General features: G+C 36.5%; 1 protein-coding gene across 6 annotated transcripts in view; it reads right to left on the bottom strand.

Annotated features, from left to right (window-relative positions):
- Vps13b (vacuolar protein sorting 13 homolog B) overlaps nucleotides 1-22,268 on the bottom strand; it is a 659,022-nt gene that overhangs the window by 342,028 nt on the left and 294,726 nt on the right. For all 6 annotated transcript variants that reach the window (XM_045143281.1, XM_045143283.1, XM_045143282.1 and 3 more), the window contains 2 exons: nucleotides 20,046-20,280; nucleotides 3,145-3,365 (listed from right to left, as the gene is read on the bottom strand). In XM_045143281.1, the coding sequence (XP_044999216.1) occupies nucleotides 3,145-3,365; nucleotides 20,046-20,280 (456 nt within the window). The remainder of the gene's footprint in view (nucleotides 1-3,144; nucleotides 3,366-20,045; nucleotides 20,281-22,268) is intronic.

Here is a 22,268-nt window from a genome sequence, read left to right as displayed (position 1 = left end):
TGAAAAAGCATGGTGGTGTAAGAGGAGGGAGAGACACACAGAGAGACAGACTGGGACTTAGGTTCTGAAAACTAAATCAAGGCATCCCTTCTTGTTTATTTCTATGAAAAAATAATGTATCAAGCTATAGACTATTAGAGAAGTCACAGAGGTAAAGGAAGAGAGACCCATCAAGGACATTAAGGAGGAAAGCCTGTTCTCCTAATGCCCCCTGTTCCTGCGTCCAGCAGGAAGTGGAGTTGAGGGGAGTTTTGAAGGTACTAGATAGAAGCCAGGGTCATATTTTAAGTAGCCTTGGACACCTGGCAACAGGAGGCTGTCTTGCTTTTCATTCAGGCTGTGGGTCCTGGACAAGCATCTGGCAACTTAAAGTGACTGCATCTATGGTATAACATTAATGTTTCTCTTTGAATAACGCTTTAGTTAAATCTGTCTTTTCATTATCAAAATACATTGTAATTACTGGGTTAATGTTTTTCCCCTTGAATTATTTTGGAACATGCTATTGAATATGAAAATACTCAAAGTTTTTACAACTATTTTTTTTAATTTCTAGATTAATATGGCTATACATAATGTTTTTGTGATTTTGATTCCTTTAAAGCATCATATTATATAGACCTGGAAAAAACATGCATTCCATAAATGCTAGATATACTTGTAAGCTCATGTTCTTTAAAATATTCTTCTTCTCTCTCTAAACATGTATTTATATGCTCATTTATTATCTATTTGTTCTATCCATTGCTGGGAGAAGTATTGTGCGTATGGCAGTGGGTACTGGGGATTAAGCCAGAGCCTTGAAAGTGCTCCAACACTGAGCTATAGTTTCAGTCTCTGTGTGTATGTATGTGTGTGTGTGTGTTAGTTTGTCAGATTACTACTGCTTTGTTGTCAATATTTGTTTCCTATTACTTTTTATCTCTGGTAATTTTTAATGTTTTATACAGCCTCATGCCTTATCATGTTATTTATATGGTGTATCTTTTCTATGAATTTACTTGTAATTGACACCTGAAAAGTTCCACTTTCTGGCAGTATATAAGAATAAAAGGTCATTTACTCCCACTCCATAAATCTTTGCTTTTTGATAGGAGTACTTAAAAGGAAACTGGAAAACTTTCTGTGTAAATATCCACACACTAATCTTTATAATCTCTGAACCAGATTACCATATGTTCACTAGAAATGTGCATTTGTAGGAAATGTAGGACTCAGATCTTCTCTTCCTAATTCATTTCTTGTCCCAGAGATAAACAGCTTAACTTCACCATGGCCCCCTGTCATGACATCTTCACTCTCCATAGGACTGAAGCTACAGGACCAACTGACTCAAAGACTGGAAAACTCTAGACCTAAAATCCAAAACAAATCCTTTCTTTTCCTAATATCTTGATTATTAGTGATTGAAAGCTAGATCAGAGATATAAGGAATTTGTTCTTATACATTCTTTTAAAAAATCTTTTATTTATTTATTTCAGACAGATAAAGCAGAGAGAGAGGGAGGGAGGGAGGGAGGGAGGGAGGGAGGGAGGGAGGGAGGGAGGGAGGAAGGGAGAGAGAATGGGTGCACCAGAGTCTCCAGCCACTGCTTACAAACTCCAGACGCATGTGCTACTTTGTGCATCTGGCTTACGTAGGTACTGGGGAATCAAACCTTGGTCCTCAGATTTTGCATATAAGCACCTTGACCACCAAGCCATCTCTCCAGCTTCTGCTTTTATACATTATATTCAGTAGAGATTTTGGAACAAGGTACCATAAACTGGGTAGTTTAGTCAATAGAAATGAATCGTCAAACTTTAGTAGACAATAGGAGTCCTAAATGTTCTTAAGATATGAGCAAAGACACACACACTCTGAGCCTCAGAGTTTCCTCCTTCTTCTCCTTTCTACCTTCTGGTGGTGGCAGGAAAATTTGGCCCTCTTGGTTTGTAGCTGCCACAATTCAATTTCTGTTTCCACAATCAAATGGCACCTATCCTTCCTCGCATAAGAATTTTAAACCAATCATTAGTAGTAAAATTAAGAGTAATCTAAGAAATGGGAAGCCATTTTATCATTTATCATTAATCTCTTTTAGAGTATTATTACTTATAATAGAATAACAAATGGTAATTGAACTGGAATAACTAGTAATAATCAAAATATTTACAACTGAATGTAAAAGTAACAATTAATTATGAAGGATTAATATGTTTTTATAACAGTGTCCTTTTAGTGTAGCTGCATTAAGTCTAATTACATGTAATTTTACAAAGAAAACCCACCAACATATATGAGCTACCCCAATCTTTTCAAAGTGCATAAAATGAATATATAAGTTAATCTAAACTATATAGTAAATAGTAGAGGGAAAGAAGGATAAAAGAACAAGAGGTAGATTATGTTGGTAAAGAAAGTCCCTAAATATGAAATGATAAATAGAACTTACTTTTTCAAAAAATATACTTTAAAAACTGACTAAGGAATAGTTAGGATGGAAAGGACAATGATTTGTAAATACTTACCTATCAAGTTTAATAACATGCTAGTCAGGCGTGTTTTAAAAGTACAAGTCTAAATATTACTCAGTATGGACAATCTACATACAAAATAAAATACAGTATAATTCAGGGCAAAAAATAAACATTAAGTTTTATGTATCTAATGATTGATTTGTACCAACCCAGGTGATATGAATTCATAGAAAATATAAAGCACAAATTATAACATGATCGTTCTATCACAATTGAAAACTTAGTAATAATGCTTTTTATAGGAAATAGTAGTGTTTTTTTTCTATTTGAAAATACTGCAAAAAACAGCAAAGATGTTGTGAAAATGAGAAAATTATTAAAAATTATACTTGATCACATTAGCAGATACTCAGTTTAATAGTAACACAGCTCTTCAGTGCACAAAAACACCACATCTGCAACTGATTTCATTACACATCCAAAAGATACATTTATGCTGCCATCAATATTGCTTTTAGAAGAGTTTATGTTACAAAACCTGAGAGAACTTTAAAGCAATTCTTAATCTAATCACCCTGATGCTGATAACCCTGCTAAAACAACATTAGAGTACTTAATAGAAGCAAAAAACTTCAATAAAAGAAATGATAGTATATTTAACTTTTATAAGCCAAATGTACCAACCTGGGGATTAGAGCACTTTATCTCTAATGATTCTAGGTCAACATGGAGACAGACAACAAAGGAATGCCTCACATCAGGGCCTGGAGGAAGTAGCTTTTGAGATGTGACAGCTAGCGTAGAGGTACAACCCATGGGCTCCACTAGGGAAAGAGTCGCTTGTTTTCCAAGAAGGGTATATATACTGAAATGATGCAAGCTGATGGTCCATGGAAATGCGTCACCTAAGAAGACGGATAAAATGAAGTGGGGAGACAAAGCAAAAAAGCAGTTCACAGAAACTCAGTAAATAATTTATTGTTTATATTTGAAATATTAAACATTTAATACTGTATCATATAAAGCACACATAGTATCCCAGAGACCAAAGTGCTAAATAATTTATGTTACTAAAATTATCCATTTAATTTTAATATTTCTAATTATTAAAATAAATGCCTATATCTATAATAATGTAAATTTTAGATATGATATGAACAGAATAGAAGATATAAAAACATAAATAGAGGGGTGGAAGATAGCTCAGTGGTTAATGGGCTTGACTACTTTTTATATATTGTTCTGTTCATATTACTTTATAGTTCTTTAAAAGTAAAAAGTATGCTAAAGTCCAATTGGTGAATGGGTTTCTAAGACAGATTCTCACTATGCTGCTATGCTGCCCTTGAATTTCTAAGTGCAAATGATCTTCCTGCTTCAGTATTGGTAACTGCTAGACCAATTGTGCCTAATTAGTTTCAATTTAAATAAAGTTCCAATAACTACAATACCTATCTTTTTTTTTTTCTCAGAGAGACTCTTGTTGACAGAACTTATGCAATTTTGTAAGTATTTTTATTTATTTGTAAGCAAGAGATGAAGAGAAGAGAGACAGACAGAATGGGTGTGCTAGGGCCTCCAGTCACTGAAAACAGCTCTAGATGCATGCAACACTTTGTACATTTGGCTTTAAGTGGGTACTGGGGAATCAAAACCAGGTTGTTAGGCTTTACAGACAAACATCTTAACTGCTGGGCCATCTCTCCAGCCCTATTGGTAAATTTTTAAATAAAATATTTAAACATATTAAAAATCCCATTTGTACATGCATTTGAGACACCATCTTATTTAAAGAGAAAAGAATAAAAACAAAGTAATTCTTAAGAAAATGACTAAATATTGATAGAAGAAACCAAATAATGTAAAAGGGAGTAAATATGACAGAAGGCTTATGGATAAAATGAAAAATAAAGAACATGGATTACATGTGGATAGCAAATGGTGGGACAAGAAGGTCCCACCCAGAGGAGCATAGGAATTTATAAATGAGGAGACAAACAAAAGAGCCACTGTGATCTTACTACACAGTATCACATTTGCTGATTTTATACTATACTATGATCTAAAAATTATGTTTAAGTGACAGAAGTCACTCTATTATCATACTAGAACATACCGAAACAACTCAAAAGTGTTAATTTCACATTTGTGTCAATAAATAGTAACAACTATACAAACCTTTAATCTGATATCCAGCTTATATAACTGAATTTTGTGGAATATGTATCAAAATTCTTGAAAAGGTATAAGTGTTTTTTCAAAGGATGCTTTACTATATATATTCAAGAAAACTGTACTTGTACTTGACTCCAGTTTGAATCAGCACATAAATGCAGCTTCAGTACTGGAGATACCATTCTCAGTGTTCTTTGCATTCATAAGTTTACTCACTGAATGCTAAATTAAAAAAATACTAAAAATAGCCAGGCATGGTGGTGCATACCTTTAATCCCAGAACTTGGGAGGCAGAGGTAGGTGGATTGCCATGAGTTCGAGGCCATTCTGAGACTCCATTGTGAATTCCAGGTCAGCCTGGGCTAGACTGAGACCCTACCTTGAAAAAACAACAACAAAATACTGAAAATGGATGTACAAGTTGACACACGCACGAGTTTGGACTTGCACACAAGTTGGTGATGCGTCTGTGGTTCAATTACAGTGGCTAGAGGCCCTGACTCGTGAATTCTCTTTCTCCCTCCCTCCCCTCTCTCTCTTTTTATCTCTCATAAAAAAAAAAAAAAAGGGCTGGAGAGATGGCTTAGCAGTTAAGCGCTTGCCTGTGAAGCCTAAGGACCCCGGTTCGAGGCTCGGTTCCCCAGGTCCCACGTTAGCCAGATGCACAAGGGGGTGCACGCGTCTGGAGTTCGTTTGCAGAGGCTGGAAGCCCTGGCGCGCCCATTCTCTCTCTCTCCCTCTATCTGCCTTTCTCTCTGTGTCTGTCGCTCTCAAAAAAAAAAAAAAAATACTGGAAATGCATTCTTTGTCTCCTTATTTTTCTCCAAGGAGCATGCTACTATCTACTAACATTGTGAAGATATGTTCCCCTTTAAAAACCACTGAATGTATGTATCAACATATCACATAAAACCCCATTAATATGTACAATTAATTCATGTCAATCAAATTTAAAAGTGTCAAAAGTATTCTTATTTTCCTTAACCAGCTAGCAGTTGGCCAGTACAAATATACTGTGTAAAGGAATTATACCAATAAAATGATGCAAAATGCAATCAATTTGTCTGGAAGAGGAAGATAGCTAAAAGGTGTTAAAAATAGAAAATGATAATGAGCAGCCTTCTGTTAGTTTTACTTTATCTATAATTAAAATTATATATTATGAACAATAATTGCTTTATATTAGGAAATGTGAATTGCACTGTATATACAAAATAAAAAAATAATATTAAAAACAGCTGAATTTATCTTTGCAAAAGATTTTTCATTAACATTTAGAAATCTATGAAATAGGAGTCAACCTCAAGTGCTAGAAAGTGCTATGTGAACTGCTGGGAGATAATGACCACCTACAGTGTAAGCAAGCAGTGTATCCTCAAAGTTATGAAATCAACCATCCAGAGAAAATGTACATACCTGCAATAGTGACACATGGCCTATGCAGTAATCAATGACTCTGATTGGATAGGAGGCCTACTCAATAAGAGGGAACTCTTAAATGGTACAAAGAACCAAGTCAGAATCCTATGGATAGTAAGGAAATGGACTCAAAACCAAAGTTCCAACTAGTCTTTGGTTAAGAAAAGTGGCTATTCATGTTCTCTCTCATATGTGGATCCTAACTACAGATGATCGGGCTTCTGCGTGAGAAGGAAAATACTTAGTAGCAGAGGCCAGTAAGGTAAAAAGGAGACATAAAGGGTAGAGAAAGGAAGGGAGGAGGATACTTAATAGGTTGATATTGTATATATGTAATTACAATGATTGTAATGGGGAGGTAATATGATGGAGAATGGAATTTCAAATGGGAAAGTGTGGGAGTGGGGAGGGAGGGAATTACCATGGGATATATTTTATAATCATGGAAAATGTTAATAAAAATAAAAATAAAAAAGAAACAGAACAAGAAATGATGAGGTTAGTTTGAATTGTGTTGTTTAAATGCTTGCTCACTGCTGACAAATCACACACCCAGGTGGCCCTGTGGGAAAAGCAACGGGAGGCAGAAGGGGGCAGGTGGCAGAGGAAAAGGTCTGAGCCAGGGCACCAGGCTACCTGCATTGGCATCAGCCTCCTGGCTTTGTAATGCTCTGAGCCCAGAAGCCCCATGGGGCTGCCGTGAGGGTGAAATGAGATCCACGGAAAGCGCTCAGGGCAAGGCCAGGCACGCGCTAACAATCCAGCCTCAGAAGCTATGAAACACGCAACTATCTGCTGGTGACGTGGAGCTGATGTGAGAGCTAGCTGATTTCCATAATAGACTGTTGAGGTTTTGTTACCATTGTTAAAAGACAAAATCACAACAAACTTGGTTTCAAGAGTCTACCTGGGGCTGGAGAGATTGCTTAGTGGTTAAGTGCTTGCCTGTGAAGCCCAAGGACCCCAGTTCAAGGCTCAATTCCCCAGGACCCACGTTAGCCAGATGCACAAGGTGGTGTACGTGTTTGGAGTTTGTTTGCAGTGGCTGGAGGCCCTGGCATGCCCATTCTCTCCCTCTCTGTCACTCTCAAATAAATAAATAAACAAAAAAATTTAAAAAAGAAAGAAAGAAAGAAAGAAAAGTGGCTATACCCATCAAAGAGTCTCTTGAATAACCATGCTTATTCCCTTTACTCCATGTTGCTCTCACTCTTGGTTAAAGAATCTACATGTATTTTTTTTTTTTTTCCTGTTGTTTTGGTTTTTAAGCAGATATCAGTGAAAACCAGGAAGAAGCAAGATCTACTAACGAGACAAAAAATGACAGCCTGGGGCTGGAGAAGTGGCTTAGCAGTTAAGCCTTTGCCTGTGAAGCCTAAGGACCCCAGTTCGAGGCTCATTTCCCCAGGACCCATGTTAGCTGGATGCGAAAGGGGGTGCACATGTCTGGAGTTTATTTGCAGTGGCTGGAGGCCCTGGCGCACCCATTCTCTCTCTCTCTCTCTGCTTCTTTCTCTCTGTCTGTCACTCTCAAAAAATAAATAAAAATTTTTTAACACAAATGATAGCCTGCTACCTAGCAAGACATATGCCACCTCTACCACATCTGCCAGGGCCCAGGAAATATTGCAGAGGAAATAGCAACACCAGTGCTGCTTTCACTGCTAGCCTGATAACCTTCTGTACGGAAATGGCCATAGATACTGAGAAGACCTGAAACTCATCAAAGCAGAAATTTCGAGAGCGGACAGAACACTAGAAGAGACTTAAAACATGCCCCCCATGGCTAAGGGAACATTGGGGAAGAGGAGACAGAAAAATTATAAGAGCCACAAAGTGGGACGGAGTATCCTGAGGCACTACCACCCCAGAGACTGATGGGTGAATTCATAACTCCACAGTAAGTACCAATAGCCCCACTGAGGATGATGGTCAATGGAATGGGGTGAGAGAGAGCAGATGTAAGATGGCAAAATGAACAACACATGATGTGTTGATACAGGAAAGTTCATAATTAATAATAAAAAGAAAGGGTTGCTAGAACTTCTATTATCTCTGAAAGTTGTATCATAACTTAATCCTAGTTCATTATTGAAGAATGAAATATGCTAGATCAAATTCACGCAAAGTAAATTGAAAAGATAGATAATATGAAATAAAGAAAAGCATAACTAATCCATCACTTTGGGATACAATTACTCTAAAAGAATTTATGTGAGAAAAATGGGGGAACTTCAGAAATAGAGTGAGAAGTTGTGATTTTCCTGATACGAGGTCACTCTTCAGAACTTACTCTGTGTGGACGTAGTGCCAGTAAAAGCTAAGACAGGAAAACCAGAAGCATTTCACCATAGTCAAACAAAGGGCATCTATATTGGTGAACAACTGGAGAACAAATTCTATGACAAGCAGCACTACCAACCAAATCATGATTCAAGTAGTGGTTGGTTAAACAGTGATGGTGAACAGCTAAAATACTCTATTACTGGATGAGAGTGGGGAACACCTGCTGATGGTAGCATGTTTGCACTGTGGACAGTGGAGAAATGAGCAATATATGTACTTCTGAGAAAACATGAAAATATGAACAGAACACTGAATGTGTAGCAATTGAACATGCTGACACACGTGTAGAGGACAAATGCCGACTGGGAGTTACTTGAGAACTGTTTGGTTTGAGCTGACCAATAAAAACAAGATACACAGGTGATACCTAAGAGATCAAAGCTTAAAATGCAGAACACAACAAAATTTAGCAGATGTGAGTGTTCACACAGAAGCAAAGAAACAGATTTCAGATCTGATTCATTGAAGTTATTTTTAAAAACAAAAAAGGAAAAAGGCAACTCTCTCTCACACACACATTAAAAGAGTGCCCCCCCTCTCTTAGCTTAAAGTTATAGGGATAAACCTCCAGACAAGACACAGTTATGTGAGGAAGGGAATTTATTTGAAATTTATAGATCCAAGACAAGTTCCATAATGGTGGAAGAGGCTGGCCTTTCATGGGCCCACACTACCAGCACCATAACCAAGCATACTCCAGAAACCCCAGGAAGAGCTCAAGCATTCTGCATATCTTTAGACTGGAATTTCAGATCCAATCCCAAACACAAAATAGGGCTGGACCCTAGGATGCTCCTACAGTGACACCTCTTTCAGCCAGACAGTTGGAAATCCAAGAAGCTTTAATAATAAAACTGAATTCTTTGGGGGACATCCATTAAAACACACACATACTCACCATATACACGTAAAGATTATCTCAGAAAATATCTGGAGTCCACAAACCACCTCTGAATGTCTTGAGACATTGGATGTAGAACAAAAAAAAAAAGGACTAAAAGTAGCTAACAAACATCTTCAGGGCCTGAGAGCTTAAAATAGATTTACAATATAATCTAGTTATATCACTCTTTGTCATTATTATAGATATACTTGCTCATTCAAGTTTATTGTTGCTCTATTCACAATAGCTAGGAAATGGAACTAGCCTACATGCCCTTTAATTGATGAATGAATAATGAAGATGTGGTACATTTACCCAATGGTGATTTATTCCGCTATAATGAAAAATAAAATTATAAAATTTGAAGAGAAATGGATGGATCTGCAAAAGATATGCTAAGTGAGGTATATTAGGCTCAGAAAGTCCAAAACTACATGTTCTCTCTCATATGTGGATACTAACTTCAAACATTTACATTTGTATATGGGCTGTAGTAGAGACAGTAGTAGAGGCTAGGAGGTTTGAAAGGGTGGAAGGAGAGGGAAGGACTTAAGGGGATGATATAGTAGATATACAAGTAGAAGGCCAGAATATTGGCAGAGAAATTGTCTAAATTGGGTCAAAGGAAGAGCTGGAAGAGAGAAGAGGGTGAGAGGATGGTTAATCTACATTTAAGATATTATGAATAAACTATATGGAAATCTACTTTGCCAGCTAATAATATATATGTTAAAAAGGGGGGGGGGCTGTGACAATCTGTGCCAGGGTGATGGAGACAGACATTGAGAATACTCAAAACGTACCAAACCCGAAATCCAGAAGCCACAGAGAGCTCAACACTAAGGTAGACTTAAAGTATACCACCAAGGCTCAGAGAATTCTGCAGAAGAGGGGCTGGGAAGAATGTAAGAGCCACAGAGTGGAAGGGAATATCCAGAGATGTTATCTGCTCTACCACAAAGATTGACTGGTGCTCTCAGAACTCATAACCCACAACCATGGTGAATACTAAGTAGGGCCCTAAGTGGCGGAGGTGAGGGAAGAGGGAAGTGATGGTACCAACACCTGATCCATGCATACAAACTCTCTACTTAATACAAAAAACTGTGCTGGGCATAGTGGCACATGCCTTTAATCCCATCACGTGGGAGGCAGAGGTAGGTGGATCACCGTGAGTTCGAGGCCACTCTGAGACTACATAGTGAATTCCAGGTCAGCCTGGGCTAGAGTGAGACCCTATCTCAAAACAAAACAAAAACAAAAAAAATAGGGCTGGAAAGATGCCTTAGAGGTTAAGTGCTTGCCTGTGATGCCTGAGGACCCTAGTTCTAGGCTTGATTCCCCAGGACCCATGTTAGCCAGATGCACAAGGAGCTGCACATGTCTGGAGTTTGTTTGCAGTGGCTGGAGGCCCTGGTGCACCCATTCTCTTTCTTTCTCTCTCTGCCTCTTTCTCTTGTCTGTCACTCTCAAATAAATAAAAATGACCAAAAAATTTTTTAAAATGTTAAAAAAATAACCATGGATAAAAATCAAAGCAGGTTGGAGAGATGGCCCAGCTGTTAAAGTGCTTGCCTGTAAAACCTAATGACCCTGGTTCAACTCCCCAGTACCCATGTAAAGGCAGGTGCCCAAAGTGGCATATGCATCTGGAGTATGTTTGCAGCAGCTGAAGGCCCTGGTGTACTCATTCACTTTTTTCCCTTTCTGTTTGCAAATAACTTATTTTCTTTAAAAAAGACTGTATGGGCCAGGCATGGTGGCACATACACTTAATCCCAGCACTCAGGAGGCAGAGGTAGGAGGATCACCATGAGTTCAAGGCCACCTTGAGACAACAGTTAATTCCAGGTCAGCCTGGGCCAGAGTGAGACCCTACCTCAAAACAAACAAACAAACAAACAAATACATAAATAAATTAAAAAGTGTATGGGAAGAAGTATTCTTGTGGATGTGGACAATGTGCTCAGAAGTGAAACACTGTTATCAGAAAAATTTCAGTACCAAGGATAGGGTAACTTCTTGCAAGCTGTTGACGGGGAGGCTCGATAGCCCTAAAACATTATAGGCTATTGCCAAGACCCTTGGTTTCTCACCAGTACTAGATGGTAAGACCCTATTACTGAAAACTACACATGCCTAGGATATTGGACACTGAAAAATTAAATTGTAGCTGAGCTGGAAGCCTCCTCTCTGTTGACAAGCCATCAGGATACTGAGAAGAACTATGCAGCTTGTTGGGGAGAAATAACATTATTGGTCTTAACATGAAGTGGCCATTCCAAGCTTTACAGATGGCTAGCCATGCCAAATGTACCAACTGATGCAATGGTAGCATGTCTGTTATGAGGGATACCAACAGCTCCCTAAATGGACATGAGGCCTGTTTCATGAGAGGGAATTCCTGCCTGTTATTGAAAACTTAATCAAAAGCCTGTGGTTAAGAAGATCGTAAGCCCTGGGTGGGGGATTACTACTGTTTTCTGGCTAAATAGATATATTATACCCACCAACCTGCCTTCTAAATATTTATGTTTATTCCCATATCTTAATGCTACTCTCACTTTTGCATCAAAAAGCTGCTCTTTTCAGATGGGGGTGATCACTGAAGTGATTCAAAACTCATCTACAGTGCTGAGAAGGAGTGACAGTGGAATGATCAAAATTAAGTAAAACATCTCTAGCACACCATGAAGGCTCAGGGAATATTGTAGAAGAGGTCTAAGAAAGAATGTAAGAACCAAAGGAAGGGGAATAGTACTTATAATACTATCTTCCACACACAAAACTGCTTTGGGATTCATGACCTGACAGTAGCTGATGCTATCTACGCAAGACCTGCATAATGGGAGGAAAACAAAATGCTGTTATCAAAATAGAAGAGAGACTAATTGTGAAAAAGAAGGATTACATGAGAGAAAATTTTGGAGAGAGAAAAATTGAACATGGTGGTAGGGGATTTTGATCATAGTATATTTATAACTTTGGAAGTTGTAAATAAAAATGTTTAAAAAAGATAGATACCCTGCAAAGGAGTTTATTTCACTATCACAGATAACTCCATACACTGATAACTGGAATTATACAAAATTAAAAATCTTCTATGCAACAATGGAAACTGAGTACAATGTACCAACAACTTACCATATAATAGAAAATGTTTGCTACCTACTTTAGGGTTAAAATAAATAAATAAATAAAGGGTTTTGCAGTCAGGTTCACATTGCTGGTAGAAATCACCCAACCAAGAGCAGCTTGTGGGAAAAAGAGGTTTATTTTGGCTTACAGGCTTGACAGGAAGCTCCATGATGGCAGGGGAAAACAATGGCATGAGCAGAGGGTGGACATCACCCCATGGCCAAAATAAAGTGGATCACAGCACAGCAGAATGTGCCAAACACTGGTATGGGGAAACTGAATATAACACCCATAAACCCACCCCCAGTAATACACTGGCACCAGGAAGCATTAATTCCCAAATATCCATCAGGTGGGAACCTAGCATTCAGAACACCTAAGTTTATGGGGGACACCTGAATCAAACCACCACAAAGGTAGGTCTCAAAAAAAGAAAAAAATGGTCAATAAATTAAAGACATGGCCAATAAATTTTAATAAGTTTTCATCATTATTAGCCACTATGGAAATACAAATTTAAACTACTGTATGATTATATATTACCCTAGCCAGAATGGTTATGTTATAATCAAGAAAACAACAAATGCTAGTGAGAATGCAGAGAGAGAAGAATCCTTGTAACATTGCTGGTAAGAGTACAAATGGATTGCCACTGAAAATCTGTGTGGTGGTTTCTTCAAATAAATAGAACTAGCACATGGCTGAGCTATACCACTCACTTGTGGTCCTACACCCAGAAGGTTCTAAAGAGATATGAGCATATCATTGTCTTTAACAGACAGACAAAACTTCATCTCATTTGTAAGACATATAAGATTATTTCTAAGACATTTTAAAAATTATCATCAAATATATATCTAATGTTCATTTCTGAGCTTCCTGTCCTAAAGTACTACTCACATACACAATTTAAGAAATAAGTCAAATAAATAAAATGATAAAATAAGAAAAATGAAAAAACATATTATCACCTTTCAGAATGGGTAGAAATAGTGATTACAAATCTATGATCTAAAAACATAAAGTGGGAAAAACACAAATAAACCATTAAGGTGAAAATCAGATACACAGAAAGGGAGCTCTCATTTCTTACATAGCTGATAGATAATTTTTACACTTTCTACTGAAACTCACTAAAATCAGCAGCAAATTCTTAACTCATGAATGATCTCAATATCCCCTTTTTGTCAAAATATTTTATTAAAATTACAGGCAACTCTTTGAAAGCAGAAAAAAAAAACTCCTCTGTGAAGCAGACTGTAGAAACCATCTGCTGAGAGGTGTTGGCTGGATATAGCAAATTATATCTGTAAGGCTCACAGCAAGTGTTCCCTAATGAAACTCAGGATGTTGATTTTAAATGGCCAGCCACCCTATACACACTGGATCTGGCTATAGCATCGATCATCTCTCTTTCCATGGCAAATGAAATCAGATGACACATGTCAACAGTCCCGCATTTTGCACTTTGAAAGTCCAAGTTAAGTATAGCAGAAGCCTCAAATCTCTAAGAACTTTTATACTTCATCCTTTAATCATCTCTGTATTTTTTTAAACTTCTTAGGAACAAGGAAGTCTTTTACAATTGTGTATGGACATTTAAACAAGCAATCTTTTAATTTTAAATACTTTTATCCTTCCAGTAACACAAACTATTTAACACTAGTTGCTTGAAAACATTATGTAGATTACAAATGTACAGAGCTGTCCTTTTTAAGTCCACACTCTGTACTATATTATAGCAACAGAGCAGGTAACAAGACAGACATGGCTTCTGTTCTCTTCCTCTTAGAAGGGGAACCAGATGCTGAAAACAACAAAATTAGGATAAGAATTGTGATGGAGTAGGGAGGGGCTGGTAAATAAAGGATGAGAAGAAGGAAGCCTAGAGGAACAATCAGGAAGATATAAAATATGTTGTATTATGGTAATACCTGTCACAGGACATTGATATGCTAGTCCAAAGAACAATTTTCTGGCTACTGGGGCAGTGTTAAACAATAATAAGCAAGCAAGATTGACAGAAAATTTAGGTAAAGAGGTAGGTAAGAACAACTCATACAGGGTCTTGGTGGTCAAGTTAAGAATGTTAACCTTTACTCTGAGTAATGGAAAGACATGAGAGATATTTTAGGGATCAATAGCCAATTTCTCTAAATTATAAACAGAGAAAGTCTGAAATTACTTTGATAATGAGATTAAAGAGGAAGATAAAGAGTGATAGAGGAAGAATATCTTGAGAAGAATTTCTATATGAGAATTATAATGCACAAAAGTGTCTGGGAGACTCATAATCATTTTAAAAATTGATGCTAAGAATTCCAGTGGCACGCCTTATCTACATCAGTAGGACAGATTCAGTGAATGCTACATCATTCTTTAATGAATAATTCTATAAATGAATAACAAGTACAGAAGAATTTTATTCTATTACATAGAGTGTTCACTGCAGGATTTGAACTTAAAATCCTCCTTGGGAATTAAAATCTATAATGTCTTCTATTGAGCATTTACCACGTGACAAATTCAGTTTAAAGTATCCATAGATTACCTTATTTCATTTCAATAACCATTGGAAAAAGCCATCAAAATGAAAGCAATAAATGATTCAAATAATGACTGCTTATATAGCATATTCTCTTCAAAAGCTTGTTAGATATTAGAGAGGAGGCACCATACCTCTCTTGCTCAAATCTGTATTCTCTATGATGCATTATGTGGTAGGCATTCATATACTATGTGTAGTGGTTGCTCATGGGCACCTCTGAATGAATGCAACAAATAAGGGAACAAGTGAAAAGATAAAGAGACAAATGAGGTTGGACAACTGAGTGGGATAGAGAAGGGAGACATCTCAAGACATTACCAGCCTAGGATTAAAAACGGAATCTTAGCTGGGCGTGGTGGCGCACGCCTTTAATCCCAGCACTCTGAAGGCAGAGGTATGAGGATCACTGTGAGTTCAAGGCCACCTGGAGACTACATAGTGAATTCTAGGTCAGCCTGAACTAGAGTGAGACCCTACCGCGAACCCCTCACCCCGAAAAAAAAAAAAAAAAAAAGGAATCTTTAGGGCTGGAGTGATGGCTTAGTGGTTCAGGCCTTTGCCTGCGAAGCCAAAGGACCCAGATTCAATTCACCAGGACCCATGTTAAGCCACATGCACAAGGTGCAAATAATAAAATGGGTCAAAAATTGTATTTTAATTGTATAGTATCATTGGGAGAGTTTAAAATAGACTCAGGGAGTTTCTGCTTGATTCTTGCTCTATGTGTCATGTATGTGACTTTTGTAAAAGTTCAAAATATACCAAATTTCAGGTTGGAGAGATAGCAAATAAGGCATTGCTTGTGAAGCCTAACAACCCAGAATTGATTCCCCAAGACCTAAATAAGGCAGATGCGCAAGGTGGCACATGCATCTGGAGTTCATTTGCAGTGGCTGGAAGCACTGGTGCACCCATATTCTCTCTCTCAAATAAATAATTAGAACATAAAAAATATAGTGGATAGAGACAAAACATACCAAGCTTCTACCTAACAGATTTAGAAAGAAAATAAGAGAACATCAGAAACTTTAAAAATGGAGATCAGTTCTTATATGATAAAGTATTTAAGATCAAATAAGAATAAAATAATTTATCATATGAAAAAAGACAAGCCATAGCACGTGGCAGGAGTTTTATACAAATGATTTTAAACAAAGGTTGGAGAGAAAGAATAGGAGAAAAAATATGTCAGTTCTTTCATAAAACCCATCAGAATATTGTGAAGAAATCATTAAGAAAACATCACTAAACAGCAATATAGAATGCCTCCCTAAACAACCTATTAAGGACTTATAAAAATAGAAATATATCATATATACTTAACATATATTAATCAATGTAGTTTATTTTACATACAAGTGATATTGGCATGACTTTTCCAAAAAAGAAAATTGGATTAAGGCAAGGGACCAAGGAAAGATAGAAACTGAGACTAGGCTAAGTAAATGATCAAGGCACTTTGAGGCTGAGAAAACTGAGCATACAAATTCATAATGAATGTTAACTGAAGATAAAGTCTAAAATCCACTCACATTGTAGAAACAGAACATAAAACTGTATATAAATAGCCATAATATTAACATTAGAGAAAGCTAGAAATAAAATGTGACCTCTTTAAAAACTCCACCAAAAAAGTAAATATTAAACAAGGGGGGGAAAAAATGAATCTGGGCTAGAGAGATGGCTTAGTGGTTAGGCATTTGCCTGCAAAGCCAAAGGATCCTGGCTTGATTCTCCAAGACCCACATAAGCCAGATGCACAAGTGGGTGCATGTGTCTGGAGTTCGTTGGCAGTGGCTGGAGGCCCTGGAGCACCCATTTTCTCTCTCTCTCTCTCTCTCCCCCCACTCTCTCTGCCTCTCACTTGATCTCTCAAACTAGATAAATAAATTTTTTTTTAAAAAATCCAACAAAAATGAATCTATTACAAGCTAGCATAGGGGTAATCAACTGCTCTGTTACTGGATATGAAGCCTGCTTGGTGGGAAAGAATTTTTACCTGCTAATGAGAGAAACTCAGAATAAAGCCTAGAGGGAGCTTCCACTGTTTTGGGGCTAACAGGAGAGGTTATACCTATCAAAAAGTCTTTTAAATGTCTATGATTATCCCCTTTAAACCATGCTGCGCTCTCAGTCTTGGCTAAAAATAAAATAAAATAAAAATAAATCTGCTTTATTAGTATGGTAAGGAAGACCTAAAACCTACCAGTACCACAAATAAAGCCAACTGCATACCATGAGATGATTCATCTCTACCACACCTACCAGGGTCCAGGAAACATGACAGAGGAAGTGGCAGATTCAATGAGTGCTGCTCACATTGCTAGCCCGAGAAGCTTCTCCAGGGAGATGAAAGTAGACACTGAAGTAACTCAAAACTCAATCAAGCACAAAACTACTAAGTGTTGACAGCTAAAGTCTAAAGGAGACTTATACTGTGCCCTCCAAGGCTCAGATAACATTATAGAAGTGAGGGCAGAAAGAATGTAAGAGCAACAGGGCAGGAAAGCATATTCTGAGGTGTTGCATGCCCACACAGAAATTGACTGGTATATTCATGACCCAACAATGAATACTAATAATCCCACTGAGGAGAGTCTTCAGTGGAATAGGGATGGGGGAAAAGGAACATAAAAGTATAACAAGAATATGACCAACAAAAATATGTTCATACAATGGAGTTCTAAATAAAAATAAAACAATATTTTTGATCTATCTGAAGTGCTGGTATCATATATAGTTTGACATTATGAAAATAATTTGTAGCTGGACAATAAGTACTATATAGTTTTCATTATATTAAGTTCCTATACAAGCTTATGAAAATTTCAATGAATAATTTAACTAAATGAAATACCACCGAAAAGATAATGAATTAGAGAATGACCTAGAATGCAGGCCATTGATTCAAAGAGAAAGTGTAAATTCATAGACTTCCAGAGGCCTGTGAGCAGATGTAAATAAATGCAATGGTGTACTATATTTTTTGTAGTATAAGAAACTGTACTAAAATCCTCTAGAACTTAGGCTTACATGAAACTGTTAATATACAAAAGATTATGAAATTATATACTTTCAAATATTACGTGAGTTAGCAATTACATTTTTAACATGCTATAGGAATAGATCAATTTTTAACAAAAGACAAAGAGAAATAATTTTAATCTTAAGAATAATTCTAACGTTTGAACAAAATAGGGATAGCTCCACAATGCACTTTATAAGATTAATATAACCTTGATATGCTCTATATAATACCTATCCTAGCAAACACTTCTTGGGAACCTAGGGCAATAGCTTACTAACATATTACTTGCCTGGGATTTGCAAGCCTGTGTGTTGGGTTCCCAGAGAGGGAGGAATGGAATAAGAGAACCAAGATAAAAAGAGAGGCACCAAGACAAAGAGAAAGAGAAACAAAGAAAGAAAAGAGATTAAGGAAGGAAGGGAAGGGAAAAGGTGGAAAATGGGAAGGGAAAGGGTAAAGGAAGGTTAAGGGAGACAGGAAGTGAGAGACAGAAGGGACAGGGGTAAGGTAAATGGGAAAGCAAAAGGACAGGGGAAATTATGATAACATTAAGCCCATAGGAAAATGAAGGAAAGGGAAGGAGGAGGGAGGGAGGCTTAAAGATGGGGTCCCTACAGTCATTAGGAAAGAATCAGCATGTCAAAAAATTGTAGAGGACAGGAGAGATGGCTTAGCAGTTGAGCTCTTGCTGGTGAAGCCTAAGGACCCCAGTTTGATTCCCCAGGACCCACGTTAGCCAGATGCACAAGGGGACACATGCGTCTGGAGTTCATTTGCAGTGGCTGGAGGCCCTGGAGCGCCCATTCTCTATCTCTCTTTCTCTCTCTATCACTCTCAAATAAATAAGTTAAAAAAATAAACAAAAATTTTTTAAAAAATTGTAGAGGGACTGGAGAGATGGCTCAACAGTTTGTAAAGCCTTAGTCTGGGCTCTGTTCTCCATTATCTACCTAAAGTCAGATGCATGCATGTGGAGTTCATTTGCAGTGGCAGGAGGCCCTGGCACATGCACATGTGCACACACACGTGCTCGCTCGCACTCTCTCTCCCCCTTGCAAATAAATTATAAAAAATATTTTTGTAAAAAATTATATAGCATCTTACACAAGATAAAGATCACACAAAAAGAGTGCCCTTCTAAACTTACAATTATATGGTTTAATCATGATGGTATTCATACTTTTAAGGACTGGTATTAATGCCTGACAGTGAAAACTCACTTCTGATGACTATGTTTTTTTAAAAGTACTTCACATTGCAGGACCTTGTGCATACTAGTTAAGTACTTTACCACTGAGCTATATCCCCAGCCCAAAAAACAGATTTTCAATGAAAAATTTAGTATCAAGAAAGGCAAAGGAAATCAATGTTGAAGCTGGAGTTAAGACTTGTACTGAATGTATAGTAATTTGACTATAGGGATTTATATACTTACATCCTAATAATATGAACAAGGTGTTGACCTGTTTAGCACTGTCAAAAATTTGAGCCTTGTTATTAAAATATAGATTCACATTATTTACTTTGTGAATCAAAACTTTTCTAGGTTCACATTTTGTTTGAAATAAGTATGTCAAAGTTCAAAAGGGTATGAATTTGCCACTGAAAACATGGCACTAGAAAAAATAAAGTACACATTGAAATAAGAATTATGGTTCACATCACCTCCTCACAACTGTGTAAATAAAAAATCAAGGATATATTGTAGTTGACATAAATAATATATTCCATTTCGTATATGTAATATATTCATTCACAACCCAAGTGGCTTCAATTAAAATCAACCTACCCATCATTCTTATTTCAGTCAAATAAAAACATGCAAAATCAACTTACATCTCAAGTAATTATCTTCTACGCACGCACACATATATGTGTGCGTGTGTGCATGTGTGTGTGTGTGTGAGACAATGATAAAAGTTGTGATAGCAATAAAAAGCATGAGCACATGTGGCTTTGTTTTAAAACTGAACAATGAGAAGCTATTGTACAGACTAGGTTATAAAAAAAAAAAACCAAAACATCAGTATAAAATATTTTTCATGTACCTTCTTCAAGGATGGGCCGTGGGATGATAAAAGGAATTTCCTGTAGAGGTTCCATATACTTATGACCAGCACTAATGATTTGTATTTGTGGTAAACACAGGACAAGTGTTCCCGGAATGCTGGTTTGTCCATGGTACCAACTTCTTACTGTTCCGGGAATGTCACTAGATACAATTGTACTTGGAGAAGGCAGGCTATCATTTGGAATGAACACACAACATGACTGTACTTCAAGCTAGAAAAGAAAACCAGAATTAAGATATTTCAGTCAGATCAAACACTTACTTGAATTCCTAATATCTTCATCATAATAACCAGCAAGGCCAAAAATGGAAATACACCTGATTTATGTCTTCACAGCTACTTTAAATTATCTCTCCAGCCCATGAGTTACTTTTACTAAGTAAGCCAACAATTGAAAAGATTTTTTTTAAATGCTATAAACTTGGTCAAAAGCACCTACATATATAAGATGAAAACATGAGTGTCATCCTCCAGCAAAAGAGTGAAAAAAGTCTTCCTTCTTTTCCAGTTCATTGTATGTTGTGAACACCAAGGAGATAAGGCCTTAGACTTACCTTCTTAAAATAAAGCTAGGTCTGGAGAGATGTCTTAGCAGTTAAGGGGACTAGCTGCAAAGTGTAATGAACCATGTTCGACTCTCCAAGTCCCACATAAGCCAGATGCACTAAATTGAGTCAAGTGCAAGGTCACACTTGACAAATACATAGTGCAAGCATCTGGAATTTGATTTCAGTGGCTGAGGCCCTGGTGTGCCACTTCTCTCTTTCTCTAAGAAAAAATAAATAAATAAAAAAATAAAATAAAGCTATTTCTATATGTATTTGGTCATTACATTTTTAATATTGTTTTTAATTTTTGAGACAGAGAGGTAAAGAGTGAGTATAGGCATGTCAGGAATTCCTTCCATTACAAATAATCTCCAGACACGTACGATATTTTGTGCATTTGTCTTTATATAGGTATTAGAGAATCAAACCCATGCCATCAGGCTTTATAAGCAAGTGCCTTTAACTGCTGAGCCATTTCTCCCAAACCCCTACATTTTTATTTTATATGGTAAAATGTAACAAAAAGGTTTTAAAACATTAAACTCGTAACTCTCAACAATCCTTATAGGGCATGTTCATATCACAAATGTTCTGTTTGAATACACACATCATTAACTAAAGAAAAACAAATACAAGGTAATATGAAAAACCCCAAATCTTAAAAATCAAAGTGCTATTTATTTTTCATTCCTCAAACATTACCTAAATTGTGATTTTATGTAAAACATTTATGTTTTCCTTAAAAAAATTAAGTCTAGTGACTAACATTGTCAGATCTTAATAGCACTGTAGGACCAAACTCAAAATGCAACTTATTAGAGGTTTTAATTCAGAACCAAAATAGATTAGACTGTTCATGTCAGTTGGGTCTTACAAAATAAAATTCTGTGTATGGTTTAAAAAAATCCCGACATTCTAGCATGAGTGAATTATTTGTTAAAAAAAATTTAGACTTTGACTTGTTGGCTGTTTTTACTTAAAAAAATGTGATGAAAAGGGGTTATTTGAAGGATTGACAAATTTATTTTTGCTTAACACATGTTTAGTTATTGTCAGTGATTGCATTTGCAAGAAAGCCACATCTTGTGAAAGACAACATGGATATAATAATATTCTGTCTTCCTAGCTTATATACTCCTTAGTGAAAGCATGGCATTCCAATTGGAATTTCTTGATAAAATAAATTGTTCATCAACTGACAAGCAATCCTCTGTGTTTGCTTCACATTTTTGGGCACAACAAACTAAGGCATTCAGTGAAGAAACAGACGTGTAAACTGTTGCGAAATTAAATGCAGTATTTTATCATATATAAACTGTTATTGGTTCTACAAATTTATCTGAGATCTTTGGTAATGCAAGTATGTATGTGTTAAGTAGTTGATTGGTTCAAGATCATGATATAGTCTATATTGTCTAGCATGCATTATAATTAAATATTTAACATAATTCATCATTAGTAATATTTAATTGCAAAGCTTAAAATGACATATAAGGTATACTTTCACTATTAATTTAGGTTGGAAAACTAAAAAATAAATAAAATATTAACACTTCGTATAAGAAGAATAAAATATTAATACTACATATAACATATCCAAAAATGGTGAAAAATACTTTCAACATTGTGTGAGGCCATTAATATGCTATCA

Source organism: Jaculus jaculus, chromosome 2 (genome assembly GCF_020740685.1).
Source record: "Jaculus jaculus isolate mJacJac1 chromosome 2, mJacJac1.mat.Y.cur, whole genome shotgun sequence".
Classification (NCBI taxonomy): Eukaryota; Metazoa; Chordata; class Mammalia; order Rodentia; family Dipodidae; genus Jaculus; species Jaculus jaculus.
Note: the sequence above shows the minus strand (reverse complement) of the source record. Positions and strands in the feature narration are given on the sequence as shown.